The following is a 22,088-nucleotide window of genomic DNA, read 5'->3' as shown; positions in this document are numbered from 1 at the left end:
CCCCTGGTGTACTGGAAAGAGCAGGAGGCAGCATGCAGAGTAGCCTTAGAACCATTCCAAATAATTTTCACGACTAAATTTACCTCTTGGCCCCACAAACAGAAAATGCCAGTGGTGGAATTTTGAAGGGCACCACCTCCTTGAAGAGAGTGGAGGTATTTCACTGAGAAGAATGGAACTAGAGGCTCGGGCAGCCTAAGCACCCACATTCCACCGCAGCCTCCAGCTGAAAAAATTAATTGCCTGCCCTTTATGCCATTTGTCTTCTGCATGTGAACTGCCTCCTCAGAGCGGGGTGGGAGGAGAGAAGGCCAAGCAGCATGGGGCAGGGTCCAACCACACTGACCTCTTGCAGCTCCAGCTCTGTTTAACTCCTGCAGTTACAAAGGCTCCGGACTTCATTCTCTGAGGCATCTGTCTCTTTCAGTCTATGTGACTAGAACTGCCATGGCCAGGGCAGTACCATCACCCAAGTGCCAGCTGGTGGAGTTGTGTGGTTGTGTGATTTCCCCTTTTTTTCCCCCCTTCCTTGTTTTGTTTTGCTTTTGGTTTTATAGTGCCCTTCGGCGGTTCCACACAGTCAGCATCTATCAGGCAAAGCAAAGAAGGCCAGCATTGCACTCATCACGCAGCACACCCCAGAGTTTAGGAAGCCGGTGCAGCGACCACACCCTTCCCCTCCCTCTGCCGCCCAAAGGAAAGCAAATGGTCCATCTACCACAGTCATGGCACGAGGATTGCTTAGTCCCATCAAGGTCACCGGTCACCTACAGGTGTCCAGGCTTTGAGGAAGATGGACACCCTGAGGTGGGATTAAGATCAGAGGCAGCCTGCGGGACCTGCGTAGACACCCCTGTATTTACTGCTGTCGCTATCGGACGCTGCTAGCTTCCAGTGAGCCTGTGGTTATCACCGGTCCCAGGCCCGGGGAACCTTAGTGGCAGGGCCCAGGCTGGATGGGTCCTGCGCTTTGGGTAGTCCCAGTGGGGCTCTGGACAACAGTGGGCTGTGACCTTGGCAGTGAAGAGGACTGGGGGCGACCTTTCAGTGGGGGCTGCGCAGGCGCACAATTCACAGCTTATTAGTTTTACTCTCGATGAAAAAGTGTGTGTGCGCTTCAAGGTCAAACCAGCAGACGCCGGTAAACCTCTAAAAAAAAAAAGACCCGTTGCCGTCGGAAAAGTTGGCAATCTTCAATTGCATCATTAAATGGAATGCCCGTTTGGCGCCCCACAAGGGGCCAGGTAGGGTTTGGTGACCGGGCGGGGAGAAAGCAGCAGAAGGGAAGCTCTCGGCGTTTCCCGGCGGCCAGGGCCGGCCGAGCACACAGGCAAGCGGAGCCAGAAACCGCCCGCGGATGCCTCTTTCCCCCCAGCTCATCACAAACCAGATCCAGTCGACAGCACAATCCAAACAGAAGAGGGAATCAGAATGTACATCTTTTGTTTGCCGTGGCAGGAGAACTGTTGAGCAGAGGAAAAAAACAAGCTGAGCTTAGCGCTATCAGCTGTTTCCTGGGGCTCGCTCCTTCCTTCCTCCGAGGGGGGCCTGGCCGCTTTGTTCTCGTTCCCAGCTGCTCCTCTGCGCCTTTAAGCGGTGGCCTTTGCAGACCTCGGAGGAATGCAGCCCTCGGACCCCAGGGGACTTAGCTTCTTCGGGACTCCGCCCTTGCTCTGTCCCCCTGCAGTCGGGCCTGCTTTTTGCTCCTTGCTGGAGGAAACCCTGGTGGTGTAGTGGTTACAACCTATGGCTTCTAACCAAAAGTTTGGCAGTTCGAATCCACCAGGCGCTCCTTGGAAACCCTATAGGACAGTTCTACTCTGTCCTTTAGGGTCCCTGTAAGCCGGAATCGACTCATGGCAATGGGTTAATGGGTTCTCCCCAAAAGATAATGAAACCCTGGTGGCATAGTGGTTAAGTGCTACAGCTACTAACCAAAAGGTCAGCGGTTGGAATCCACGAGGTGCTCCTTGGAAGCTCTGTGGGGCAGTTCTACTCTGTCCTAGAGAGTTGGTATGAGTCAGAATGGACTCGACAGCACTGGGTTTGGTTTTTTTGGTTGGCACCGTTCCTGCCAGCCACTTCCTGGGCGGGGAGGCAAGTCTTACCGGAGACCAGCCTCCTGCTCTTCCTGACACCCCTGGGAGGAGACCCTCATCAGAGAGCCCCCATAAAAATTAAAACAGAAACAAAACACACACTCACTGCCATGGAGTCCATTCTGACTCATAGTGACCCTATAGGACAGAGCAGAACTGTCTCACAGGGTTTTCCAGGCTGTTAATCTTTAAGGGAACAGACTGCCGTATCTTTCTCCTGCCCAGAGGCCGGTAGGTTAGGACTGCTGACCTTCTGGTTAGCAGCCGAGTGCTTTAACCACAGCACCACCAGGGCTTGAGAGCCCCATAGGGGGTTCAAAATGCCAGTGGCATCACTAAAGGGGTGAGGGGGATGAGGACCACACCAGGTGACACTGTCTGAGGGGGTGACAGCAAAATGTCTATAATAATATTTCTATAGTTTTAACAACAAAAACATTTTTCATAAGCCCAGCTTACATGTGTCAATATACCTACAAGGCTGAAACTCTATGCTAATTTACTTTTTGAACTTTCTAACCCACTCTTTTGGAAACCCTGGCCGTGTGGTGGTTAGGAGTTGGAATCCACCAGGTGCTTCTTGGAAACCCTAAGCAGCAGGTCTAACTTGGTCCTTTAGGTTCGCTATGAGCCAGAATCGACTAGATGGCAATGGGTAATGCGCTCTTGGAGCCCTGGTGGTGCAGGGGTTAAGAGCTATGACTACTAATCAGAAGGTTGGAAGTTCAAATCCACCAGCCACTCAGTGGAAACCCTATAGGACAGTTCTCCTCTGTCCTATAGGGTCGCTATGAGTCGGAATGGACTTGATGGCAATGGGTAATGCACTCTTGGAGCCCTGGTGGTGCAGTGGTTAAGAGCTATGACCACTAATCAAAAGGTCGGCAGTTCAAATCCACCAGCCACTCCTTGGAAACCCTATGGGACAGTTCTCCTCTGTCCTATAGGGTCGCTATGAGTCGGACTTGACAGCACAGGTAATGCGGTCTAGTCAGATCTGTGGTCGTTACCAAATGACAATGATGATGTTTCGAATCCTGTCTGTCTGCCCAGCTATGAGCACACGCTGCTGCTGGTGCTTTATAGTCACTGATCTTGCCAAATCTTCTGGTGTTTTAGCTACAACATTGTGATAATTAGTACGTGTGAACCTACAGCAGTAACTTTCTTGGGAATGAAGCAGTAATTAAAGGAAAAGAAGGATGATCTATAGGAATTACAATTTCAGAGTAACCTCAGTGCAAAAAATACTATGACGGATTCTGTAGGGTCTGGTACAGCAACGGGCCCATGGGGGGCTGACACCATGAGTTCTCGCACTGGGTGACACCAACCCTAGTGATGCCACTGGTTCCTGCAATAATTCCATCTATACAGCTGTCCAGTCTGGGGTGAAACGCTCTAGCACTGGCGCCAGTTGGCTGTGGTTCAGATCCCAGCTCTCCCACGCATGAACTGGTGACCCCGGCCAGTTATTCAGCCTTTCTGAGACTCATATCTCTTACGTCATAGAACTGTAATGAGGATGGAAGCAATAAGACAACTGAATGCCTCCCAAAATCCTGGCACATAGCAGGCCCACATGAGGCGTTAGTGGCTATTGTTAGCCTGCCTGGGTCCTGGCTGTTTCAGGCAGGACAGCTACACGAAAAGAAAAACCCAGAAGCCTTTAAGACTCCATTAGGTTGAAGCAATCCAGCCCATTGTCAGAGATCAATAAGTGTTTTTTTGTTTAAAAAAAAAAAATTTTTTTTTTCATTGTGCTTTAGATGAAGATTGACAGAGCAAACTAGTTTCACATTAAACCATTGTTACACTTTTTGTTTTGTGACATTGGTTGCCAACCCCACGACACGTCAACACTCTCGCCTCCTCGACCTTGGGTTTCCCATAACCAGCTTTCCTGTCCCCGCCTGCCTTCATGTCCTTGCCCCTGGGCTGGTGTGCCCATTTAGTCTGCTTTTGTTTTACGGGCCTGTCTAATCTTTGGCTGAAGGGTGAACCTCAGGAGTGACTTCATTACTGAGTTATAAGGGTGTCTGGGGGCCATACTCTTGGGGTCTCTCCAGTCTCTGTCAGACCAATAAGTCTGGTCTGTTTTTGTATGTGTGTTTGTGAGTTAGAATTTATTCTACACTTTTCTCCATTGGGTTGCTATGAGTCAGAATCAACTCAACGGCAATGGGTTTTTTTTTTTTTTCCTCCAGCTCTGTCTGGGACTCTCTATTGTGATCCCTGTCAGAGCAGTCAGTGGTGGTAGCCAGGTATCATCTAGGTATGCTAGACTCAGTCTGGTGGAGGCTGTGGTACTTGTGGTCCATTAGTCCTTTGGACTAATCTTTCCCTTGTGTCTTTGGTTTTCTTCATTCTCCCTTGCTCAAGATGGGGTGGGACCAATGGAGTATCTTAGATGGCTGCTCACAAGCTTTTAAGACCTCAGACATTACTCACGAAAGTAGAATGTAGAACATTTTCTTTATAAACTATGTCATGCCAATTGAGCTAGATGTAGAGATCAATAGTTAGCTTCTTTCAGGCAGGTGTGTTCTTTGGTGGTTTCATGTTCTGTGACTCTGCCCTGCAGCAGGCTGAGGCATATTTTCTGCTTCGTCTCTAAGCTGCTCAGAACAAAACCACAAATGAAACTCTATGGGGCTTCAAGGAAGCAAGGCAACTGAGTGAGCCTGCCCGGCTCTGCCCTGAAAGAGCCGCTCCCACTGCCTACTGGGCTGCAATGCTGGGCTCCTGCCGGTTTCCTGCATCCCCCAGAGAACAAAGCATAGCCACAAAGGTCACCCTGACGAGCAATGGGAGCTTGTGACTGAGGGTCTGGCGCTAGACTTCCTGTAGAATAATCAGAGCAATTAGCAATCATTTCTTGAGTGCCTGCCAAGTGGCTGGCCCTCTGCTAGGCATTTATCTACGTTCTTTCTTAATCCTCTCATCACCCCTAGGAGGCAGTGGTATTAACCAGGCTCAGGGGAGAAGCCTAACTTTCCTGGGGTCATGCGCAGGGCTGTGGCCAGCCTAAGCATAGTCTCTGCTGATTACAAGAAGATGCTCCAAATGGCGTAGTGTGTATGTGGCAGCCCAGGGCAGGCCCGCTTGCACATCTGCCCACAGTAGCCATAGTGAGTGGCAGAACCTTCCATCTCGCTATCCTGAGTATCATATTTCATTAGCTGCAAATGATCTGAATGGATGCCCTGAGCTTCTAACATGTAACTATGCCAAATTAGATGATGCAACAATCTTTTGGTCCCCGGACCTCACCATCTCCCACAGTAGCGCCCTCCTGCCTCACCCTGCGGGTCTCCTGGCTCTCTCTCTGCTTGTTCCCACAACTCCACTGGACAATGTACTGGCCTCCCCCGGTTCCCAGGCTCTCTGCTTCACTCCCCTTTCACCCTTATCCCAACTCCTCTTCCTGATTGTCCTTCCAAGTCCGATTTTGTCACTTCCCTGCCTGAAAGACTTCAGTGGCCCCCCAACACCCTTGGCATACAGTTCAAATGCCTTCGTCTGACTCCTCCGGCCCCCCGGGGCCAGGTTCATCTTTTGTCATCCTCCCACCCCGTGACTCCACCCTCCAGGTGGCTGCAGAGCCACTTGGTTCTATGACTGCGCACTGCCCTCCCTTCCCAGGCCTTTACCTAGACCAGGGGTTCTCAGCCCCGGCACGGTGGACATTGGGGGCCAGATCTTTGTAGGGGCGACTGTGCTGTGTGTTGTAGGATGTTTAGTAGCATCCCTGGCCTCTGCCTACTGGATGCCAGTAGCACTTCCCCAGTCGTGACAACCACAGATGTCTTCAGACACCACCAAATGTCACCTGGGAGACAAAAATCATCATTTTTGCCTAGCCCACTCTCTCCTTTCTCTTCACCTGGCCTGGTTTCTATTTGCCTTTTAGGTCCCAACTTGGTTGTCGTTTCCTCCCGGAAGCCCGTCCTGACTCTTATGTTGGCTGGATGCCCTTCGTATGTACCCAGCTCAGATAAGCCTGATTCCATTGTTGTCAGTGCCCATTGACTTGGTCTCTTCCATCTCCTGGGGCTCATAAAGGCAGGGATTTGTTTGCCTCATTCCCTTTTTTGTACCTGGGGCCCTGCTCTGTGCCTTTGATGCAACATCACCCCATAAATCATCCTTGACATGTCTGTTTCCCTCCCCTCTCCCCATATCCAAACCATCACTGAGGCCTCTTCCTTCTGAAATCTCTCCCAGGTCCATCTACTGTGCTCTGTCTCCACCACTCCTATGGTGCCAACCACCATCATCCCTCAGCTGGATTACAAATGACCAAGATCCTTCTGGATCCCCTCTAATCTGTTCTCCTCCCTGCAGCTGGAGTAACCTTTTCAAAACAAAATTCTAAGCATGTCACCTGCTTGGCTAAATCCTTTCAAAGGCTTTCCAGGGCTCTTAGGCAAAAACTCAAAGTCCCTAACATGGCCTGTCATGCCAGGTTTGGTCTGGCCCCTGTCCGCCTCTCCAGCTTCATTTGAGCCACATGTCCCCCTTGCTTTGTGCTTTTCATTTCCTGGCTTCCTTTCATTTCCCCAAAAGCAACAGGTACTTTGCATTGGCTGTTCCCATTGCCTGAAATGCTCTTCCTCACCTATGGTGGGTGCTGTGGTCCTCCACCCAGATCCCCTCTTAGGTTCTAGGTGTCCTCCCTACACTGGGACCGGGGCTGGTTTCATGCACATGTGACCAGTACAGCTGCCCAGGGCCCACCTCTCAGAAGGGGCCCTGCGCTGAGGATTTAATACTCTGTGGTGACTGTCTGGACATTCTCAATAGTTTATCTTTGAATTTGTGTTTTGTTAAGTGAAGACCAGTGAGACAATGGAGAGCGGGTGGGGCTGGTAGGGTGGACGTGCTCAGAGCCTCAGCTCCCGCACCGGCCCCACCTCTCGCCACCTCCCTGCCTCCCAGGGACAAGATGGGTCCTGTCCGCTTCTCTGCACCCGGCCAGCTGCTGCTGTGCTCTCCACCACTGGTGGGGGGATGGACACCAGTTCAGGGAGGGCTGGGAGTCAGGCACAGGCTTCCTGCATGTCCAGTCATGGGGCAGCCATACACCCCTGCCCCTCAGTATCCCTGTGCCTGAGGGAAGTGCAGCATTAAAGAGCAATAATGAAACACCATGACGAGCCTAGGAACCTAGGGAGAGACCATGGAAAAAAGGAGAGAAAGCTTTTTTTCCTGCTATTTGATCAAGGAGTCCACAAACTATGTAGCCAGCCCAGGTGAAGACCATTGACTGCTGTTGGTCACTGCTGCACCTTGCCTGGGAATGGCGTACTGAGGCAGAGAACTGCCTTGCCCAAGCTTACGCCCCCTTCTGGCAGCTGCCTGAGGTCAAGGAGTGGCTCATATGGCAATACAAAAGCCTGGACCTCGCCTCGATTTGTGACAATCCTGAAGGGCATCCCAACTCCGGAGCTCCCTCAAGAAACGACTGAGGGCTTAGTTCCCACCTCATTTCAGCCAGTTTCTCCCTTTGCCCAGTTCTGCCTTCCTCAAGGTTTATCTCAGGAGGCCTCTCCCTAATGAATCGTCCAGAAGCAGCTCTCTATCTCAGTCTGTTTCCGGGGAATACAATTTAAGATATCACCCCAATCACTTTGCTGATTAAATTCCTAGCTGTCCTTCTGATACCAAGTACATTGTAGTTAACCACGTGGTTAACTTTCTGTTCCTCGCATATTAAGCCAAATACTCCTCTGACAGTCCCATGTCTGACTTTTCACAGCATTTATCATAATTGAAATTTTATATTCATTTGAATGATTATTTATGAAGTGCAATCTCCCCCACTAGCCTCCGTGACGGCAGGAATTGGGTCTGGGTTTTGCTTATCCTTTTATCCCTCATGGTTAGCACAGACCTGGTCGGTGGGAAATGTTCAATAAACACATGGTGGATGAATGAATGTATGAAAGCCTTTTCAATAGTCAGGTTCAAGATAATTCCAAGACTGTAGTGAATATTTTTTGAATGCTCTTAATAGTGGAAAATACTTTGAGAATGCATTTAACATTTTTGAAGTGGTCAAAAATTACTAGGACCTAAATTCAGTCACGGAATTGATAGTAACAGTTTTGGTTGAAACCAAGGTGTGACCATGAAGGAACCGGAATGCTTCTCCTGTGTGGCACTCAAACCGGTTCTCAGGAGTAAATTCTCAAAGAGAAAACATTTTGGAGCAAGGTGGTGATGGCTGTGATGAAGGCACAGGTCTTTTAAAAGCCACATACTCGGTATGTCTCCAGCACTGAATTCGGTGCAACAGAGGCTTCAAAATAAATATAATGCTGAACCCCTCTCTTCCCATTATCTCTTCAAAGGTGAAGATTTGGTCAGGGGCTCCAAGGCAGGACAAAGTAACCAAACACGCACCATGCTGTAGAATCACTGTTCCAAGTTCCAAGTTCCTTCCAATTCCTGACAAAAGCCCCAGCTTGGGCCTCACTGCTCAATTTCCTTATTATATTTGCCTAGAGTCTCTGAAACATGACATGAGTGAGTTTTATGCTTATCACATTTATTAAAAGTGGATGTAGCCAGGGGCTGGGATCACATTTAATTATATTGTGTCTATGTGTGGGAAGCCGGCTCTGAGACATTAGTCATCAAGCCAGAAATGCCCATCATTCTCTGTGTAGGTAGGGGTACTCCACTTCTGGAGGCTTCCCCACAAGCTTCTGTCAGAGGCTCAGCTAGGCTCGTGGTTGGTGTCCATACCAGACCAGACGCAGACTCATCTGCTAATCTCATCCCATGCACCAATTCTGTCTGAGTTTTACAGGGTGGAGAGCCTTTCGTAGCATGGAAAACTGTAGGCCACGTTCTGCCCTGGGCATGAACTGAATGAGGTGGAGTGCAAACCATGGGTGCTTTTGAACCTGAAATGTTGTTTTCACCGATGTTGAGTCACCCCATATTCAGTGAAATGAAATGTTGCCCGGTCCTGCATCGTCCCAATGATTGGTTGTGGATCTGACCATTGTGTTCCATAGAGTTTTCACTGGCTGATTTTCAGAAGCAGATCACCAGACCTTTCTTCCTAGTCTATCTTAGTCTGGAAGCACTGCTGAAACCTGTTCAGCATCATAGCAATGAGCAACCCTCCACGGACAGATGGCTGGTGGCTGTGAACGAGGTACATTGTTCAGGAATCAAACCTGGGTCTCCTGTGTGGAAGGCAAGAATTCTACCACTGAACCGCCACTGGCCCCCTGAATCTGACATACCTGGGTTTCTATTACATAATAGTGTTGTGACTTTGAGTGGGTAACGACCTCTCTGAGTTGCAGTCTCTCCATCTGTAAAATGGAGCTAATAATAGTACCCACCTCATAAAACTTTCTTTGTAAAGGATGTAGACCCCATCATCTCTGATAAAGAGGGTGGAAATCTTGTGAATCCTTTTCAGGAATACCTCCTGTTTTCACCTATGTGGCAACCACTCCCCACTTTTGCATCCTGGTTTTCCTTTGGAGAACACACATCCTCTGCTCTCAAGCCATGAAATTTGAATGGGACAGGCCCTGCCCCTGGATCCTTGGACAAGCCATGATCTAGTCCTGGCCAATGGAATTGGTTGTGGTTGGATACACGGCCTGGGTTGTCCATTGAGAGCCCTCCCTTTGTGGTGTGAAGGAATACTTATGAAGAAGCACTTTCTTTCCATGGAGTTGCCCAGCTGGTAGGAGGTGTTGGAGCTGCTGGTGCCTCCATGTGGGGAGCATCTGTCTGAAGGTGAGACAAATGCAGAGGAGGGCAGAGCAGAGAGTCAGAGATTTCTGGTGACATTGCTCAGACACCTGCAGCAGACCAAGCCTCTGGGTTTCTCACTTACTTAAGCCATGAATTTATTATTTTGTTGTTGTTGAGGATATACCCAGCAAAACATACACCAATTCCTATCAGTTTCTACATGTACCATTTAGTGACATCAATTACATCCTTTGAATTGTGCAACCACTCTCATCCTCATTTTCTGAGTAGTTCCTCTCCCATTAACATAAATACACTGCCCCCCTACCCCCAAGTTTCCTATCTAATCTTTCAAGTTACTGCTACCAATCTGATCCATATAAATAGTTCTCAAAAGAGCATAACGCTGAACTGTTGTTTGGTTTCAAGAAGATCTGAAGGGATATTTTTGGTTCAAGATTTTAAGGTTATCTCAGAGCAATAGTTTCTGGGGTTCATTCAACAACCTTCAAGGCTCCAGGAAGTCTGGAGTCCATGAGAATTTGAAATTCTGTTCTGCATTTGACCCCTTTTAATCATGATTCTTCTCTAGAATCTTTGATCAAAATGTTCAGTAACGGTAGCCGGGCACCATCCAGTTCTTCTGGTCTCACGGCAAAGGAGGCAATTGTTCATGGAGGCAATCAGCCATTCCATACCCTCCTCCTGTTCCTGACTCTCCTTCTTCCTCTGTTGTTCCAGGCAAATACAGACCACTTGCTGTGCCTTGGATGGCCACTTGCAAGTTTCTAAGACCTCAGGCACTATGCGAGGAACTAGGGGGTAGAACAGACACACTACACACGTTATTAGGCCAATTAACTGGGATGTTCCATGAAACCATGACCTTAAACCTCCAAACAAAGGAACCAAATCCTATGAGGTGTTTGGCAGTACCTAAACAGCCTCAGCAGCTACTCTTTTTTTTTCTCTTCCTTTTTCTGGTCATTGTTGTAAATATATCTATCACACAGCTTTGGCCAGTTCAACTTTTTAAGGGTGTATAACTTATCAACAACAATTACAATAATCTGCTGTGCAAACCAAATCTGCTGCCACTGAGTCAATTCTGATTCATAGAGACCCTATATGACAGAGTAGAACTGCCCTGTAGGGTTTCCAAGGAGCGGCTGGTGGATTCGAACTGCTGACCTTTTGGTTAGCCAGTCGAGTGCTTTAACCATTGCACCACCAGGGCTCCCATCGACTGTGCAACCCTCCTTAATCAACGTGATATTTCCATCACTGTTAACCTCCCATTCCCCTTCCCTCATGCTCCTAGTAACCACTAATCAATTTTGTTCTTCATACATTTGCCTTTTCTTGTATTTTTTATATAAGTGAAGTTATACAATGTTTATCCTTTTGTGATCGACTTATTTCACTCAGCAGAATGTCTTCAAACTCCATCCATACTGTAGCACGTACCAAGACTTCATTTCTCCTATCAGCTGAGTAGTAGTCCATTGTATGCGTGTATCACATTCGTTTATCCGTTCGTCTGTTGACGGGCATTTAGATTGTTTCCACCTTTTGGCTATTGTGAATAGTTTTTCAGTAAACATTGGTGTACAATTCTGTGTGTGAGTCTAATTTTATTTTCTTAAGTAATGTACTTTTGTCCCATAAGGACCCTGATTGTAATTCAAGTCCAGTAAATCATGGTAACTTATTCCATATGTTAATCTTTTGAGTTTATAATAAGTTTTTCCTTACAAATAATTCAAAGAACTATCTTGTAGACTCCAATTTTTAGAGATTAAAGATGCCCTGAGGCCTGCCAATATGACAGATATGCCTAATATGAGTCAGTGGTAAACCTGGAACAGGAACCAGGGTTTCTAGCCCCCAGGACAGGGCTCATAAACATCCCCGACCCTCCTCCAGTGTCTGCCTCCATATCTCTCAAGCCTGGATAGGGCCTTCTTTCTCCTCTCCTCTCTGAGGGCCTCCCTGCTAAATGACCAGCAGCCAGGGGACCCCCAAATTCATCACATTCTAGGAGTGGTTCTGTAGGACAGCCACGTTCAAGAGCAGCAAAGATCTGGGTCTTGATGGAGCCCAGATGAGAGACCAAAGGGACTGAGCTCTGGATATAAGACTGTTCAGAGGCCAGGACCTAGCCCAGATCCTTATTACCTTGTTTCTGGATCAGTACAGCAGCTTGTCGCTGGTACTCCTTTCTCCCCGATTCCAGTCTCTTCCTTCTCCTGTTCATCTTATAGTGTCAGAGTCATTTTCCTAAAGAATCACTCTGATCATGCCACTTCCCTGTTGAAAAACCTTCAATGGCTCCCTATTGCCTATAGGGAAATATCCAAAGTACTTTACCCAGTATCCCTCTAATAGGTTGAAAAGGCCTGTGTCTCTCGAGGGAGGCCCCGCTCATACCCAGGGAAGAGTTATGCACTTGGAAGAATCAAGTACAGAGTTACAAATTCAATTACATCTACTATAATAGGTGGTAGGCGTTCCAATCTCGGTAGGAGAGGAAAACATTGTCCCTCTAACAATGTCCGGCACCGTTATACTCCTCCATTAATTTGGATTATACTATACACAAAGAGTTTTCCTTTGTCACCTTCCTTTGCTAACAGTTTGTATTAGTTTTCTATTAATTGATGATAGATTACCACAAATTTAGTGGCTTAAAAAAAACACCCATTTATTGGCTCACAGTTCTGTAGGTCAGAAGTCTGGGTACTGCATGACTGACTTCTCGGCTCAGGGCCTCATAAGACTGAAATCAAGATGCCAGGTGACCTGCATTCTCATCTGGAACTTGCAGGCCTCTTCCAGGCTCACATGGCTGTGGCAAAATTCAGTTCACTGTGATTGTATGACGGAGGTCTCTATTCCCTGGCTGGCTCTAAGCTGGGTTCTGCTGTCAAGTCCTAGAGCCACCTCTATTCCTTGCCATGGGACCCCATCCAAGCCTTCTCATGCTTTGAATCTCTGACTTCCCTGTCTCTGGCCTCTATACTGGGAATCAAAGGGTGTATGTGATTAGGTCAGGCCCACCTGGATAATCTCACTTTTGATTAACTCAGTCAATTTATTAGTAACCTTAATTATATTTGCAAAATCCCTTTTGTCCTATTACACAGTATAATCACGGAAATCATAGCTCCTCATATTCACAGGTTTTGCTTACACTCAAGGGAAGGAGAGTATACAAAGGTGAGGATCATTGGGGGTCATTTTAGAATCCTGTCTATTATAACACTGTAACAATTATTCTCTAGTTTTAATGTCTGTGTGAGTTAAGAAAGTGAATTGCATCTCCTAATTCTTATCAATATATTTTCCTAGGGGTTGGTGTGACAGGCAGTGTCAGATCATCCAACACCCATTCTCACTCCCTTTTTCTCCCTTATCTTTCCCTAAAAACAAGGCTGGAAAATTAAATACTCCAGTTTTCAGCCTTCCTTGTGGCTAAAGATAAACACGTGACAGGGTCCTGGCCAGTGGACTGTAAACAGAAGGGGGCTGACATTCCTCTTTTTTCCCCATTTCTTCCATTCTGGAATGAGGACTTAATGTTTGGAGTTGCAATAGCCATCTTGTGACAAAGAGGAGAAGATCAGAGATTTACAGAGATCTTGGCCCTGAAATTGTTGAGCTGCTGAATCCATACCAGACATCTGGTATTCTGTTACACGAAGCAGAAAGCAATCTGAAATTGTACAGATCGAATGAGTCACTGAATGAGAAGATGGTAGCCAACTTTCCCAACCCAAGCGTGCCTTCACTTTTCTAGGGGGACTGCAGAGTCAATGCAGATACCAACCTTCGTAATCAGGGTGATGCTTCCTTCTCATCTTCTCCCTGACCTTCAGTATTTCTTTTACGTAGTACCTTGATATCCAAACTGAACGTTAGTGGTGAAGTCCTGAAAGTACGTCCTTTTTCTTTTCTTCTGTAAAATGTTGTGAATGTAATGGCCTTAAAATCCATTGGGGGCTCAATTACACATGTGGGAGCTGCAGTAAATAGGAAACTACAGAAGAGGGGGCGGGAGATTTCACCTGTGGTAAGGGGTAAACAGTGAAGAAGGGAGGGTTTCCTTTCTCTGTCTTTCTTTTCATGGCTTCTGATATGCTCTCTCTCTCTTTCCCCACCTCTTCTCATGGTGCCCTGGGCTTTAGAGGCAGGCCTGGGAGCTGCGGCATAAAACTTTTTGGATGGCACAAGTTGTCTAAACTCTGAAGTTTTTGCCTCACAGGACAGAGAGGGACTCAGGAAAGGCAGTAATCTCCATCAAGTACATTCATTATAGTGGACAATACCTAGAGGCACAGAAAGTTTTCTGAAGGTTCCAATCAAGAGCTGGGAAGCTGGATACGGGAGCCACTGAATGAACTGCCCTCAAACATTTTTTCGGTCCATGAGCAGAGCAGGAGGAAGACTGAGGGGGATTTATGAGAGAGAAGAAGATATGTGTATCTTCTAAGCCTCCAGCAATGTGGAGATATATCAGCAATCATCAGGATACATGTATATGGGACACTCAGAAGGAATTTTTTTACTCTGCATAATTGATGATACAAATTTAAACCATGAAGTAATACACTTGAATATTTTAGTGCCTAGAAAGACATGGATTCAAGACATTCTCGTTTCTGCAGCAAGATCCAAAAGAAGGCAAACACTTCTTTTTTTTTACATTGCGCTTTAGGCAAAGGTTTACAGAGCAAAATAGTTTCCCATTGAACAATTTGTACACAGAACGTTCCAAGACATTGGTCGCTGCCCTCTCAATGTGTTAGCACTCTGCCCATCTCTGCCCTGTGATCCCCACAACATTTTGTCTGGTTTTCCTACTCTTTCCTGCCTTGTCTTTGTTTTTGGTTAGATTTTGCGCTTTTGGTCTTATGTAAGTAACCGTTCTAAGGAGCTCTTTCCTCTCGGGTGTTATTGTTTATTTTGTAGGGCTGTCTATTGGAAACCTTGGTGGCATAGTGGTTAAGAGTTTGGCTGCTCAGCCTGAGACTGGAAGAACTAGATGGTGCCCAGCTACCACCGATCACTGCCCTGACAGGGAACACAACAGAGAATTCCTGATGGAGCAGGAGAACATTGGGATGCAGATCTCAGATTCTCGTAAAAAGACCAGGCTTAATGGCCTGAGACTAGAGGGACCCTGGAGGTCACGGTCCCTGGACCCTTTGTTAGCCCAAGACTGGAACCATTCTTGAAGCCAACTCTCCAGACAGAGATTGGACTGGACTATAGGATAGATAATGATACCTGTGAGGAGTGGGCTTCTTGGCCCAAGCAGACATATAAGACTATGTGGGCAGCTCCTGTCTGGAGGCAAGATGAGAAGGAAGAGGGGGACAGGAGCTGGTTGAATGGATATGGAGAATACAGGGTGGAGAGAGGGAGTGTGCTGTCTCATTATGTGGAGAGCAGCTAGGAGTACATAACAAGGTATGTATAACTTTTTGTACGAGAGACTGACTTGATTTGTAAACTTTCACTTAAAACATAATTAATAAATTAATTAAAAAAAAAAGCGTTGGGCTGCTAACCAAAAGTTTGGCAGTTTGAATCTACCAGGCACTCCTTAGAAACCCTATGGGGCAGTTCTGCTCTGTCCTATAGGGTTGCTATGACTGCAGTGGGTTTGGGTTTTTTGGTCTTTTGTTTGGCCGAAAGGTGGTCTCCTGGAATGGCTTCGGTTCCATGCTAGAAGGGTGCCTTAGGGCCATAGTCTTGGGGGTTCCTCCAGTCTCTACAAGACCAGTAAATCTGGTCTTTTTTATGAATTTAATTTTTGTTCTACATTTTTCTCTACCTCTGCCAGGGACCCTCTATTGTGATCCTGATCAGAGTGCTCAATAGTGGTAGCTGGGTACCATCTAGTTGTTCTGGTCTTGGGGTCATGTGGGCTGTGGTTCATGTGGCCCCTTAGTCCTTTAGAATAATTGCTCCCTGAAGTCTTTGGTTTTCTTCACTCTCCTTTGCTTCAGCTGGGATGAGACCAACAGTTGTATTTTAGATGGCCACTCGCAAGCTTTTAAGACCCCAGATGCTACTCACTAGCCAATTGACATAGGTGTCTCCTGAGTCTATGGTCCTCAGAGAAGGCAAACATTTGTCTCTTCCCCTGTGTGTCCCTCTTCCCCTGCAATTTAGGAGATACCAAACCAAACCAAACCCATTGCTGTCAACTTTGACTCATAGCAACCCTATAGGGCAGAGTAGAACTGCTCCATACGGTTTCCAAGAAGCAGCTGGTGGAATCAAACTGCCAACCTTTTGGTTAGCAGCTGAGTTCTCAACCACTATGCCATCAGGGCTCCTAATTTAGGAGACAGCATTACTTAAATGCGCCACCTCCTCCACTGCCCCTTCCTGGAGTTCTCCTCCATCATCCATCCTCTTCCCTTCTTATAGCATCCACCCCTTCTCTCCTGGCTCTTGCCTTAGCGTCTAAATGTGCTTGTCTCTCCTCACCTCAGACTCCTGTATTCTCCTCCTTGTGCCCCCTTCTAGCTACTAGCCTCCCTCCTTCTCTAGTCTCACTCTGCTTCCAGCTCAATCCAACCCTGACAGTCTGCATTTAGATCTCACCAGTCCTTGCAAACTGCCCTTACTGAGGATACCAAGATTTCCTATTTGCCAAATTCCACAGATTGTGTGACCTCTCTGTAGCATTCCACACTGCTGACCACTCTCTCCTCCCTGATACCCTCTTCTCTTCTGGCTGCTAGTTACCTGCTCAATATCCAGCCTTTCTTCTTCCTTACTAACTAGAACTTTCACATTCAGTGTGGGGAGTAGGGGGTGAGGGTTGGGGTAAGACATTCCTCAGCTTCCTTTGCAGAGAGGAAGTGAGATATATGTGGAAGATATTAGATGGGGCTTCCAGGAAAGCTCCTTAAAAGAGAGTCCACCTCAACTGCTGTGTTGCATGCCCATTTAATCTTGACCCTTCCTTCCTCCTGCTTGGAACAGGGACGTGATGGCTGGGACTGGAACAGCCACCTTGCAACATACGGTAAAGGCTAAAATCACAGAGACATCCCATCATCCTGCAGCCAATGAACTAATGACAGGAACTGCCTACCTCTATACTACTTATTAAAAAAATTTATTACATAAGAAAAATAAAGCCCTATCTTGTTTAATCTACTGTTTTGGGGTTTTCTATGATATGCTGCTGAAATTAACACTTAACTGATAAAGCTCTCATGACTACACCACTTCCACCTCTCCTCCTACTTATTAAGTCTCTTCAGGGGCCTCTCTTCTTCCACACCTCCTATATGTTGGTATTCCTCAGTTTCTGTTCCTGGACTTCTTTTCCCACTCTTCCCCAAGCGATTCACTGGTGCCTGCTGATTCCTAAACCATGAGGACTCCAAAATTCCAGTGTCTAGCTGTTGTAGATTGAATTATGTCCCCCAACAATTATGTGTTGTAAATCCTAACCCTGTGGTTATAATCCCATTTGGGAATGGGTTTTCTTTGTCAAGCTAATGAGGCAGCATTATTGTAGGATGTACCTTCAAGTCAATCTCTTTAAAGATATAAAAAGAGTTGATTGGGCAAGCAAGCAGAGATAGGGGAAGATAGACGCCACACCACATGAGATCTCCAAGGAACCAGGAAACGGAAGTTGAAAAGAGACAAAGACCTTCCCCCAGAACCAATGGAGAGAGAAAGCCTTCCCCTAGAGCCAGCACCCTGAATTCAGACTTCTAGCCTATTAAACTATGAGAAAATAAATTTGTTTGTTAAAGCCACCCACTTGTGGTACTTCTGTTATAGCAGCACGAGATAACTAAGACACTAGCCCAGACCTTTCTTCACAGTGCCAGACATGTAGACCTAAATGCCCAACTTGGCTGGTCTGTTCCACAGGAGCTTCATATACAATATCGATCACAAGTGGTCTCACCATCTTCCCCACAACTCTGCTCCTCCTTCTGGTCGCTGGAGCTAGAGACTCTCACCCCCTTCACCCTCATACCCAACTGATCCTGAAGTCCTATCAGGTCTCTCTCCAACCGCTTCCACCTCTTCAGTCCACCTGCCTTACACAAGCCCCCATTATCTCTTGCCTGGGCCAGATGGATACCCATGCCTCTGCAGGCTCTCAGTCCCATATATCTTGCCAACACCCCTACATTTCAGCCACATACTATCACCTGCAATTTCCCAAACTTGCCAGGATTTTCCTCATCCTCACCTGATTGTTCCTTCCCTCTAATTTTTAAGCTGAAAAGCCATGCAAAGACAAAGTTTTAATTGAAGAGTTAAGAACCTGACTGGGGCATTTACCTTCATGTGCAGAAACAGCTCAGTGAAAAAGGCCTGTCAGAATCTTAGAGATTTTCTGTTGTTCACTTAACATAATTGCTTAATTATAATTCCCTTTTTAATCAAAAAAATTCTCTACAAGTCACTCTGAACAAGATGGGCCAACATAAACATCAGTTGCCTTTGTTCAACATCTTCTGTATATTCTCATTTAAAATTTTACCTTCACCCAAGATCTCCTTATTCTGCACTCAACAAGAAAGGGCCTAGTTTACTTTTAATGTACCAAGTGTTACGGGAGAAGGTGCTAGGGGTTTCTTTTTTTCCAATTAAAGTTTATTTCTGAAGATGCTGGAACTTTAGGGTTCAGTCCCTTCATTTTCCAGGAGAGGAAACCACGACTCTATTGACCAAGGAACATGGTCCCATGGAGGTGGTTAATGGTAGAAACACATCAACACCCTGATGATGAATTCAGTGTTCTTTCCACCTCACCAGGCATGCACAGAGGATCTCCAACTCACAAAGAAGATTCCACCTCCCAACCCCGAGAGAGGAGAGCAAAGTAGCTCCCAAATAGCCAATTAAGCTAATCCTTTCACAACATTCCACTTAAGGCAAGATGACAACATAAAGGCTTCAGGACAAAGGAAATTAGAAGAATTAAGTCCAGGGCCCCATTTGCCCTGGAATAGCACAGCCCTCTCCCCTTCCTCTCTGACTCTGACCCCTACCCCGGGCCAGGTAGAGAGCCACTCACCTTCTGGGTGACAGACTTGCCATCCTGCATCTGCACGGCCAGCCCCAAGTCGGACAGCCTGCAGTTGCCGAGGTCGTCCAGAAGCACATTCTCAGGCTTCAGGTCCCGGTAGAGGATGCCAAGGGAGTGGAGGTGCAGCACTCCGCAGGTCATCTGGGCCGAGTAGAAGATGACTCGGCTCATGGCCAGGCCCCGATCGCCCACCCTGTAGATGTGGAATTTGAGGTCTCCCCCATTCATCAGGCTCATGACCAGGCAGAGATGTGACTTGCTCTCAAAGGCATAGGCCAGGGAGACGATGAAAGGGCTGCTGACCTTTTCCAAGACTTCCTTTTCCGAGAGAGCCATCTTCTCGCCATTTTTCTTCTTCAGCCGCTTCTTGTCCAGTTTCTTACAGGCATACATTTTCCCAGTGTTTTTCACCTGAACGGCACATACCTTAATGGAGACAGAGGAATAGGTAGAAGTGGATGGTAGTGGAGAGATGGGAAAGAGGATGGAAAAAGGGTTGGGAGGAGAGTGAGTGAATCAGCCAAGGGGAAAGGGTGACAGGCGTCTGGGAAAAGAGAAGTTGTAGGTAAGAACGTTCCTCAAGAAGAGCTGGGGACAGCAGGGGTGCAAAATGGATTCTCAGCTTTACTCCAAGATGTATGCTTTCTTAGATATCTGAAGTTTTTCTCAAACCATCTCAATTACCATAATTAGGTCAAAGGGATAGCTTCCATCATATGTTATTGTCATTCCACAAAGTGTCCAGGGCATTCCAGCATGTTCCAGGGATGGTCCCTATGATAAGGCTTCCTGGCCAATTCCACATCTTTTCTGTCTTTCCTATGCCATTCTCATTTATTTTACGTGGAGACCAGAAAGAAAGGCTAAGAGCGAGCTAGTGATTTTCCATGTGTGGAACTGCAATTAGCTCTAAGGAAGTTCCTTTGAGGTTAAAAAAAAAAAAAACAACAACTTTTATACTCTATACTTCTTCTTCCAGCTTGGCTATCCTTGACAGACTTACCTCCCCAAAACCACCTTTCCCCAGCACTCGGAACTCAGTGAAGTACTTGTCTGACACCGGCTGCATCTCAAAGAGTTTCCACTGCAGGAACTTGTCATAGAAGGGGCTGGCCAGGAAGTCCCGGAACGGCTGGTCCTGCAAGAAGGCCATGGCCTCGGTCTTGGCCAGAGCCACCGCAGCCACTCGCTCTTCCTCAGTGGTGGCTGCTTGGCACTTGGTGGCCAGAGCTTGGCTGAGGAAGGGGTATGGGTGTCCTGAGGCAGGGCCACCTGCACAAGTAGACACCAGCCCCTGCAGGGTGCTGCCCTTGGTGGGGCCCTCCTCAGCCAGCTCCCAGCTCTGCACTTCTTCAAGGAAGGCCACGGCCTCTCGGTACATGGGCACTGTGGCTAGGAAGTCCCGGAAGAGGCGGCGGCCAATGGGCTGCTGCTCACACAGGCTGTCAAAGTTGGGGGTCAGGGCCTGGCGGAGCTCAGCACAGCACTGCAGGCCAGGCAGCGCCAGGCTTCGCCGGCGCCGCTGCAGCTCCCTGCTGTCTCCTTCCAATGTCTTCCGGGCCTGCAGGTAGGCTGTGTTGGCGATCAGGTTGTCCAAGCCCCCCATGTCAACCATGGCTCTCACAGAGAGGGAGGCTCTCCAGGATAATGAAGGAAGAGTGAAAGGCTGGGGCTGGGACTCAGTCAGGTCTGGTAACCAGCTGGCTGCTTTCAGTTCTAAGACTAAATAACTTCCAGGGGATTTGCAGTGAGTCTTCTGGTCTGCAGGTGGGCCCTGGTGGAGGGTGTTGGAGGGATGGAAAGGAAGAGATTTCTCCTGTAAGAAGCTTTGGCTGGCTAAGTATAGCATGTTACAGGTCATGCTCCCATCCACCAAGGCAAAATCACACAGTCATGCCTACCTAGGTCTACTCACTCCACTCCTGCCTCCCTGTTGGCCTATTCGTGATGAGGGCTGGTCTCCATACACATCTGTTCCCTGAATATACAAAGATCTACCAATTTTCAAAGGAATGGAGTACAGTAAGTCTCCGGGTTACGAACTTCGGAGTTAGGGACAACTTGCACTTGCCCTTTCATGTTATGTAAATTTGTCCTCACTTTGAAATGATTGAATCAACCCCTACCCCAAACAAATTCTTCATCACGATCACCTTCACTTGCTCCATGCCCAGCTTTTAAATCAATGCAAAGGTTTGGAGCCTTTTTTTGCACTAGAGTAAGGCTAAATAAGAGCTGTATGCTCCTGTTCTGACTCACCTACAAATTCCACTTAAAGAACACACTTGGGAACAGATCTCGTTCATAACCTGGGTACTGCCTGTACTAATAAGTTGGTATATTATTTGTTGCTGACAACTGTATTTTAAACAATTTCCAATTTTACAATGTTCCCTACAAGATGCAAGCTATGTAAACCCATAGAAATAACAACAGATTTGGGAGAAGAACTGTGAGAAGTAGGCCTGTGTCTAGCAGCCTGACAATAGTGGGTTACAGAAGGGGTGCTCTGAACTTTGAGAACTGAGAAATGCTCCCAGAGGCCCCTCAGGGTGGGCTGTGGCTCTCAAACAAAGCTGGCTGTTCTCTGAGGAGGCCTGTGATTTGAAGTATCTTGGGCTAAATATACAGTGGGGTCACCTTGACCCGAAACATACCATGAAGTGGCAAGGGCAGAAAAAGCCATATTCCTGAAATAGAGAGATGAAGGGAGTCAGCCTAGAGAGTGTGGGCTCCAAATAGGGCAAGAATTTTCCATGACAGTGAGGGAAGGCAGGCCACTCCCGGCTTGTGACTGTGACTTTTCCGAGGTTACCATCTAACAGGTGGGATATGGGAATCAGAATGCTCAGGAGACCTTCAAGTTTGGAGGAGAGCAGTGATGTTTCAGGTATGGTCCCTCAAGATCTTTGCCCCCTCTCCCTCACACAGGGAAGCTTCTCTCCACAGTGGACGCTGGGAGCTGTCACAGACCATGATTTCACAGAACACAGAAATTGGTTTAGACAGAGATCAGGCTAAGAATCTCTGCTCCAAAAATAACAACTAGCATCCTACAGGGAAATAATATTCAGGCTTTTTTTTTTTTTTTTTCACAACGACGAAGACAGCTTAAAAACAAAGCCATTCAGTATTATGCCAGAGTGTTTAAAAGAAAAAGGAGAAAAAAAAAAAAAAGG

The 22,088-nt window shown here is 47.2% G+C and overlaps 1 protein-coding gene across 1 annotated transcript in view; it reads right to left on the bottom strand.

Annotated features, from left to right (window-relative positions):
- The window catches only part of GRK7 (G protein-coupled receptor kinase 7), a 48,932-nt gene extending 27,113 nt beyond the window's left edge, over positions 1–21,819 (bottom strand). The window contains exons 1-2 of the mRNA XM_003416174.4: positions 19,913–21,819; positions 18,898–19,335 (exon numbers count right to left, since the gene is read on the bottom strand). Of these exons, the coding sequence (XP_003416222.2) occupies positions 18,898–19,335; positions 19,913–20,770 (1,296 nt within the window). The 5' untranslated portion in view covers positions 20,771–21,819. The remainder of the gene's footprint in view (positions 1–18,897; positions 19,336–19,912) is intronic.
- Between the last annotated feature and the right edge of the window lie 269 nt (positions 21,820–22,088).

This window comes from Loxodonta africana, chromosome 23 (assembly GCF_030014295.1).
Source record: "Loxodonta africana isolate mLoxAfr1 chromosome 23, mLoxAfr1.hap2, whole genome shotgun sequence".
Classification (NCBI taxonomy): domain Eukaryota; kingdom Metazoa; phylum Chordata; class Mammalia; order Proboscidea; family Elephantidae; genus Loxodonta; species Loxodonta africana.
Note: the sequence above shows the minus strand (reverse complement) of the source record. Positions and strands in the feature narration are given on the sequence as shown.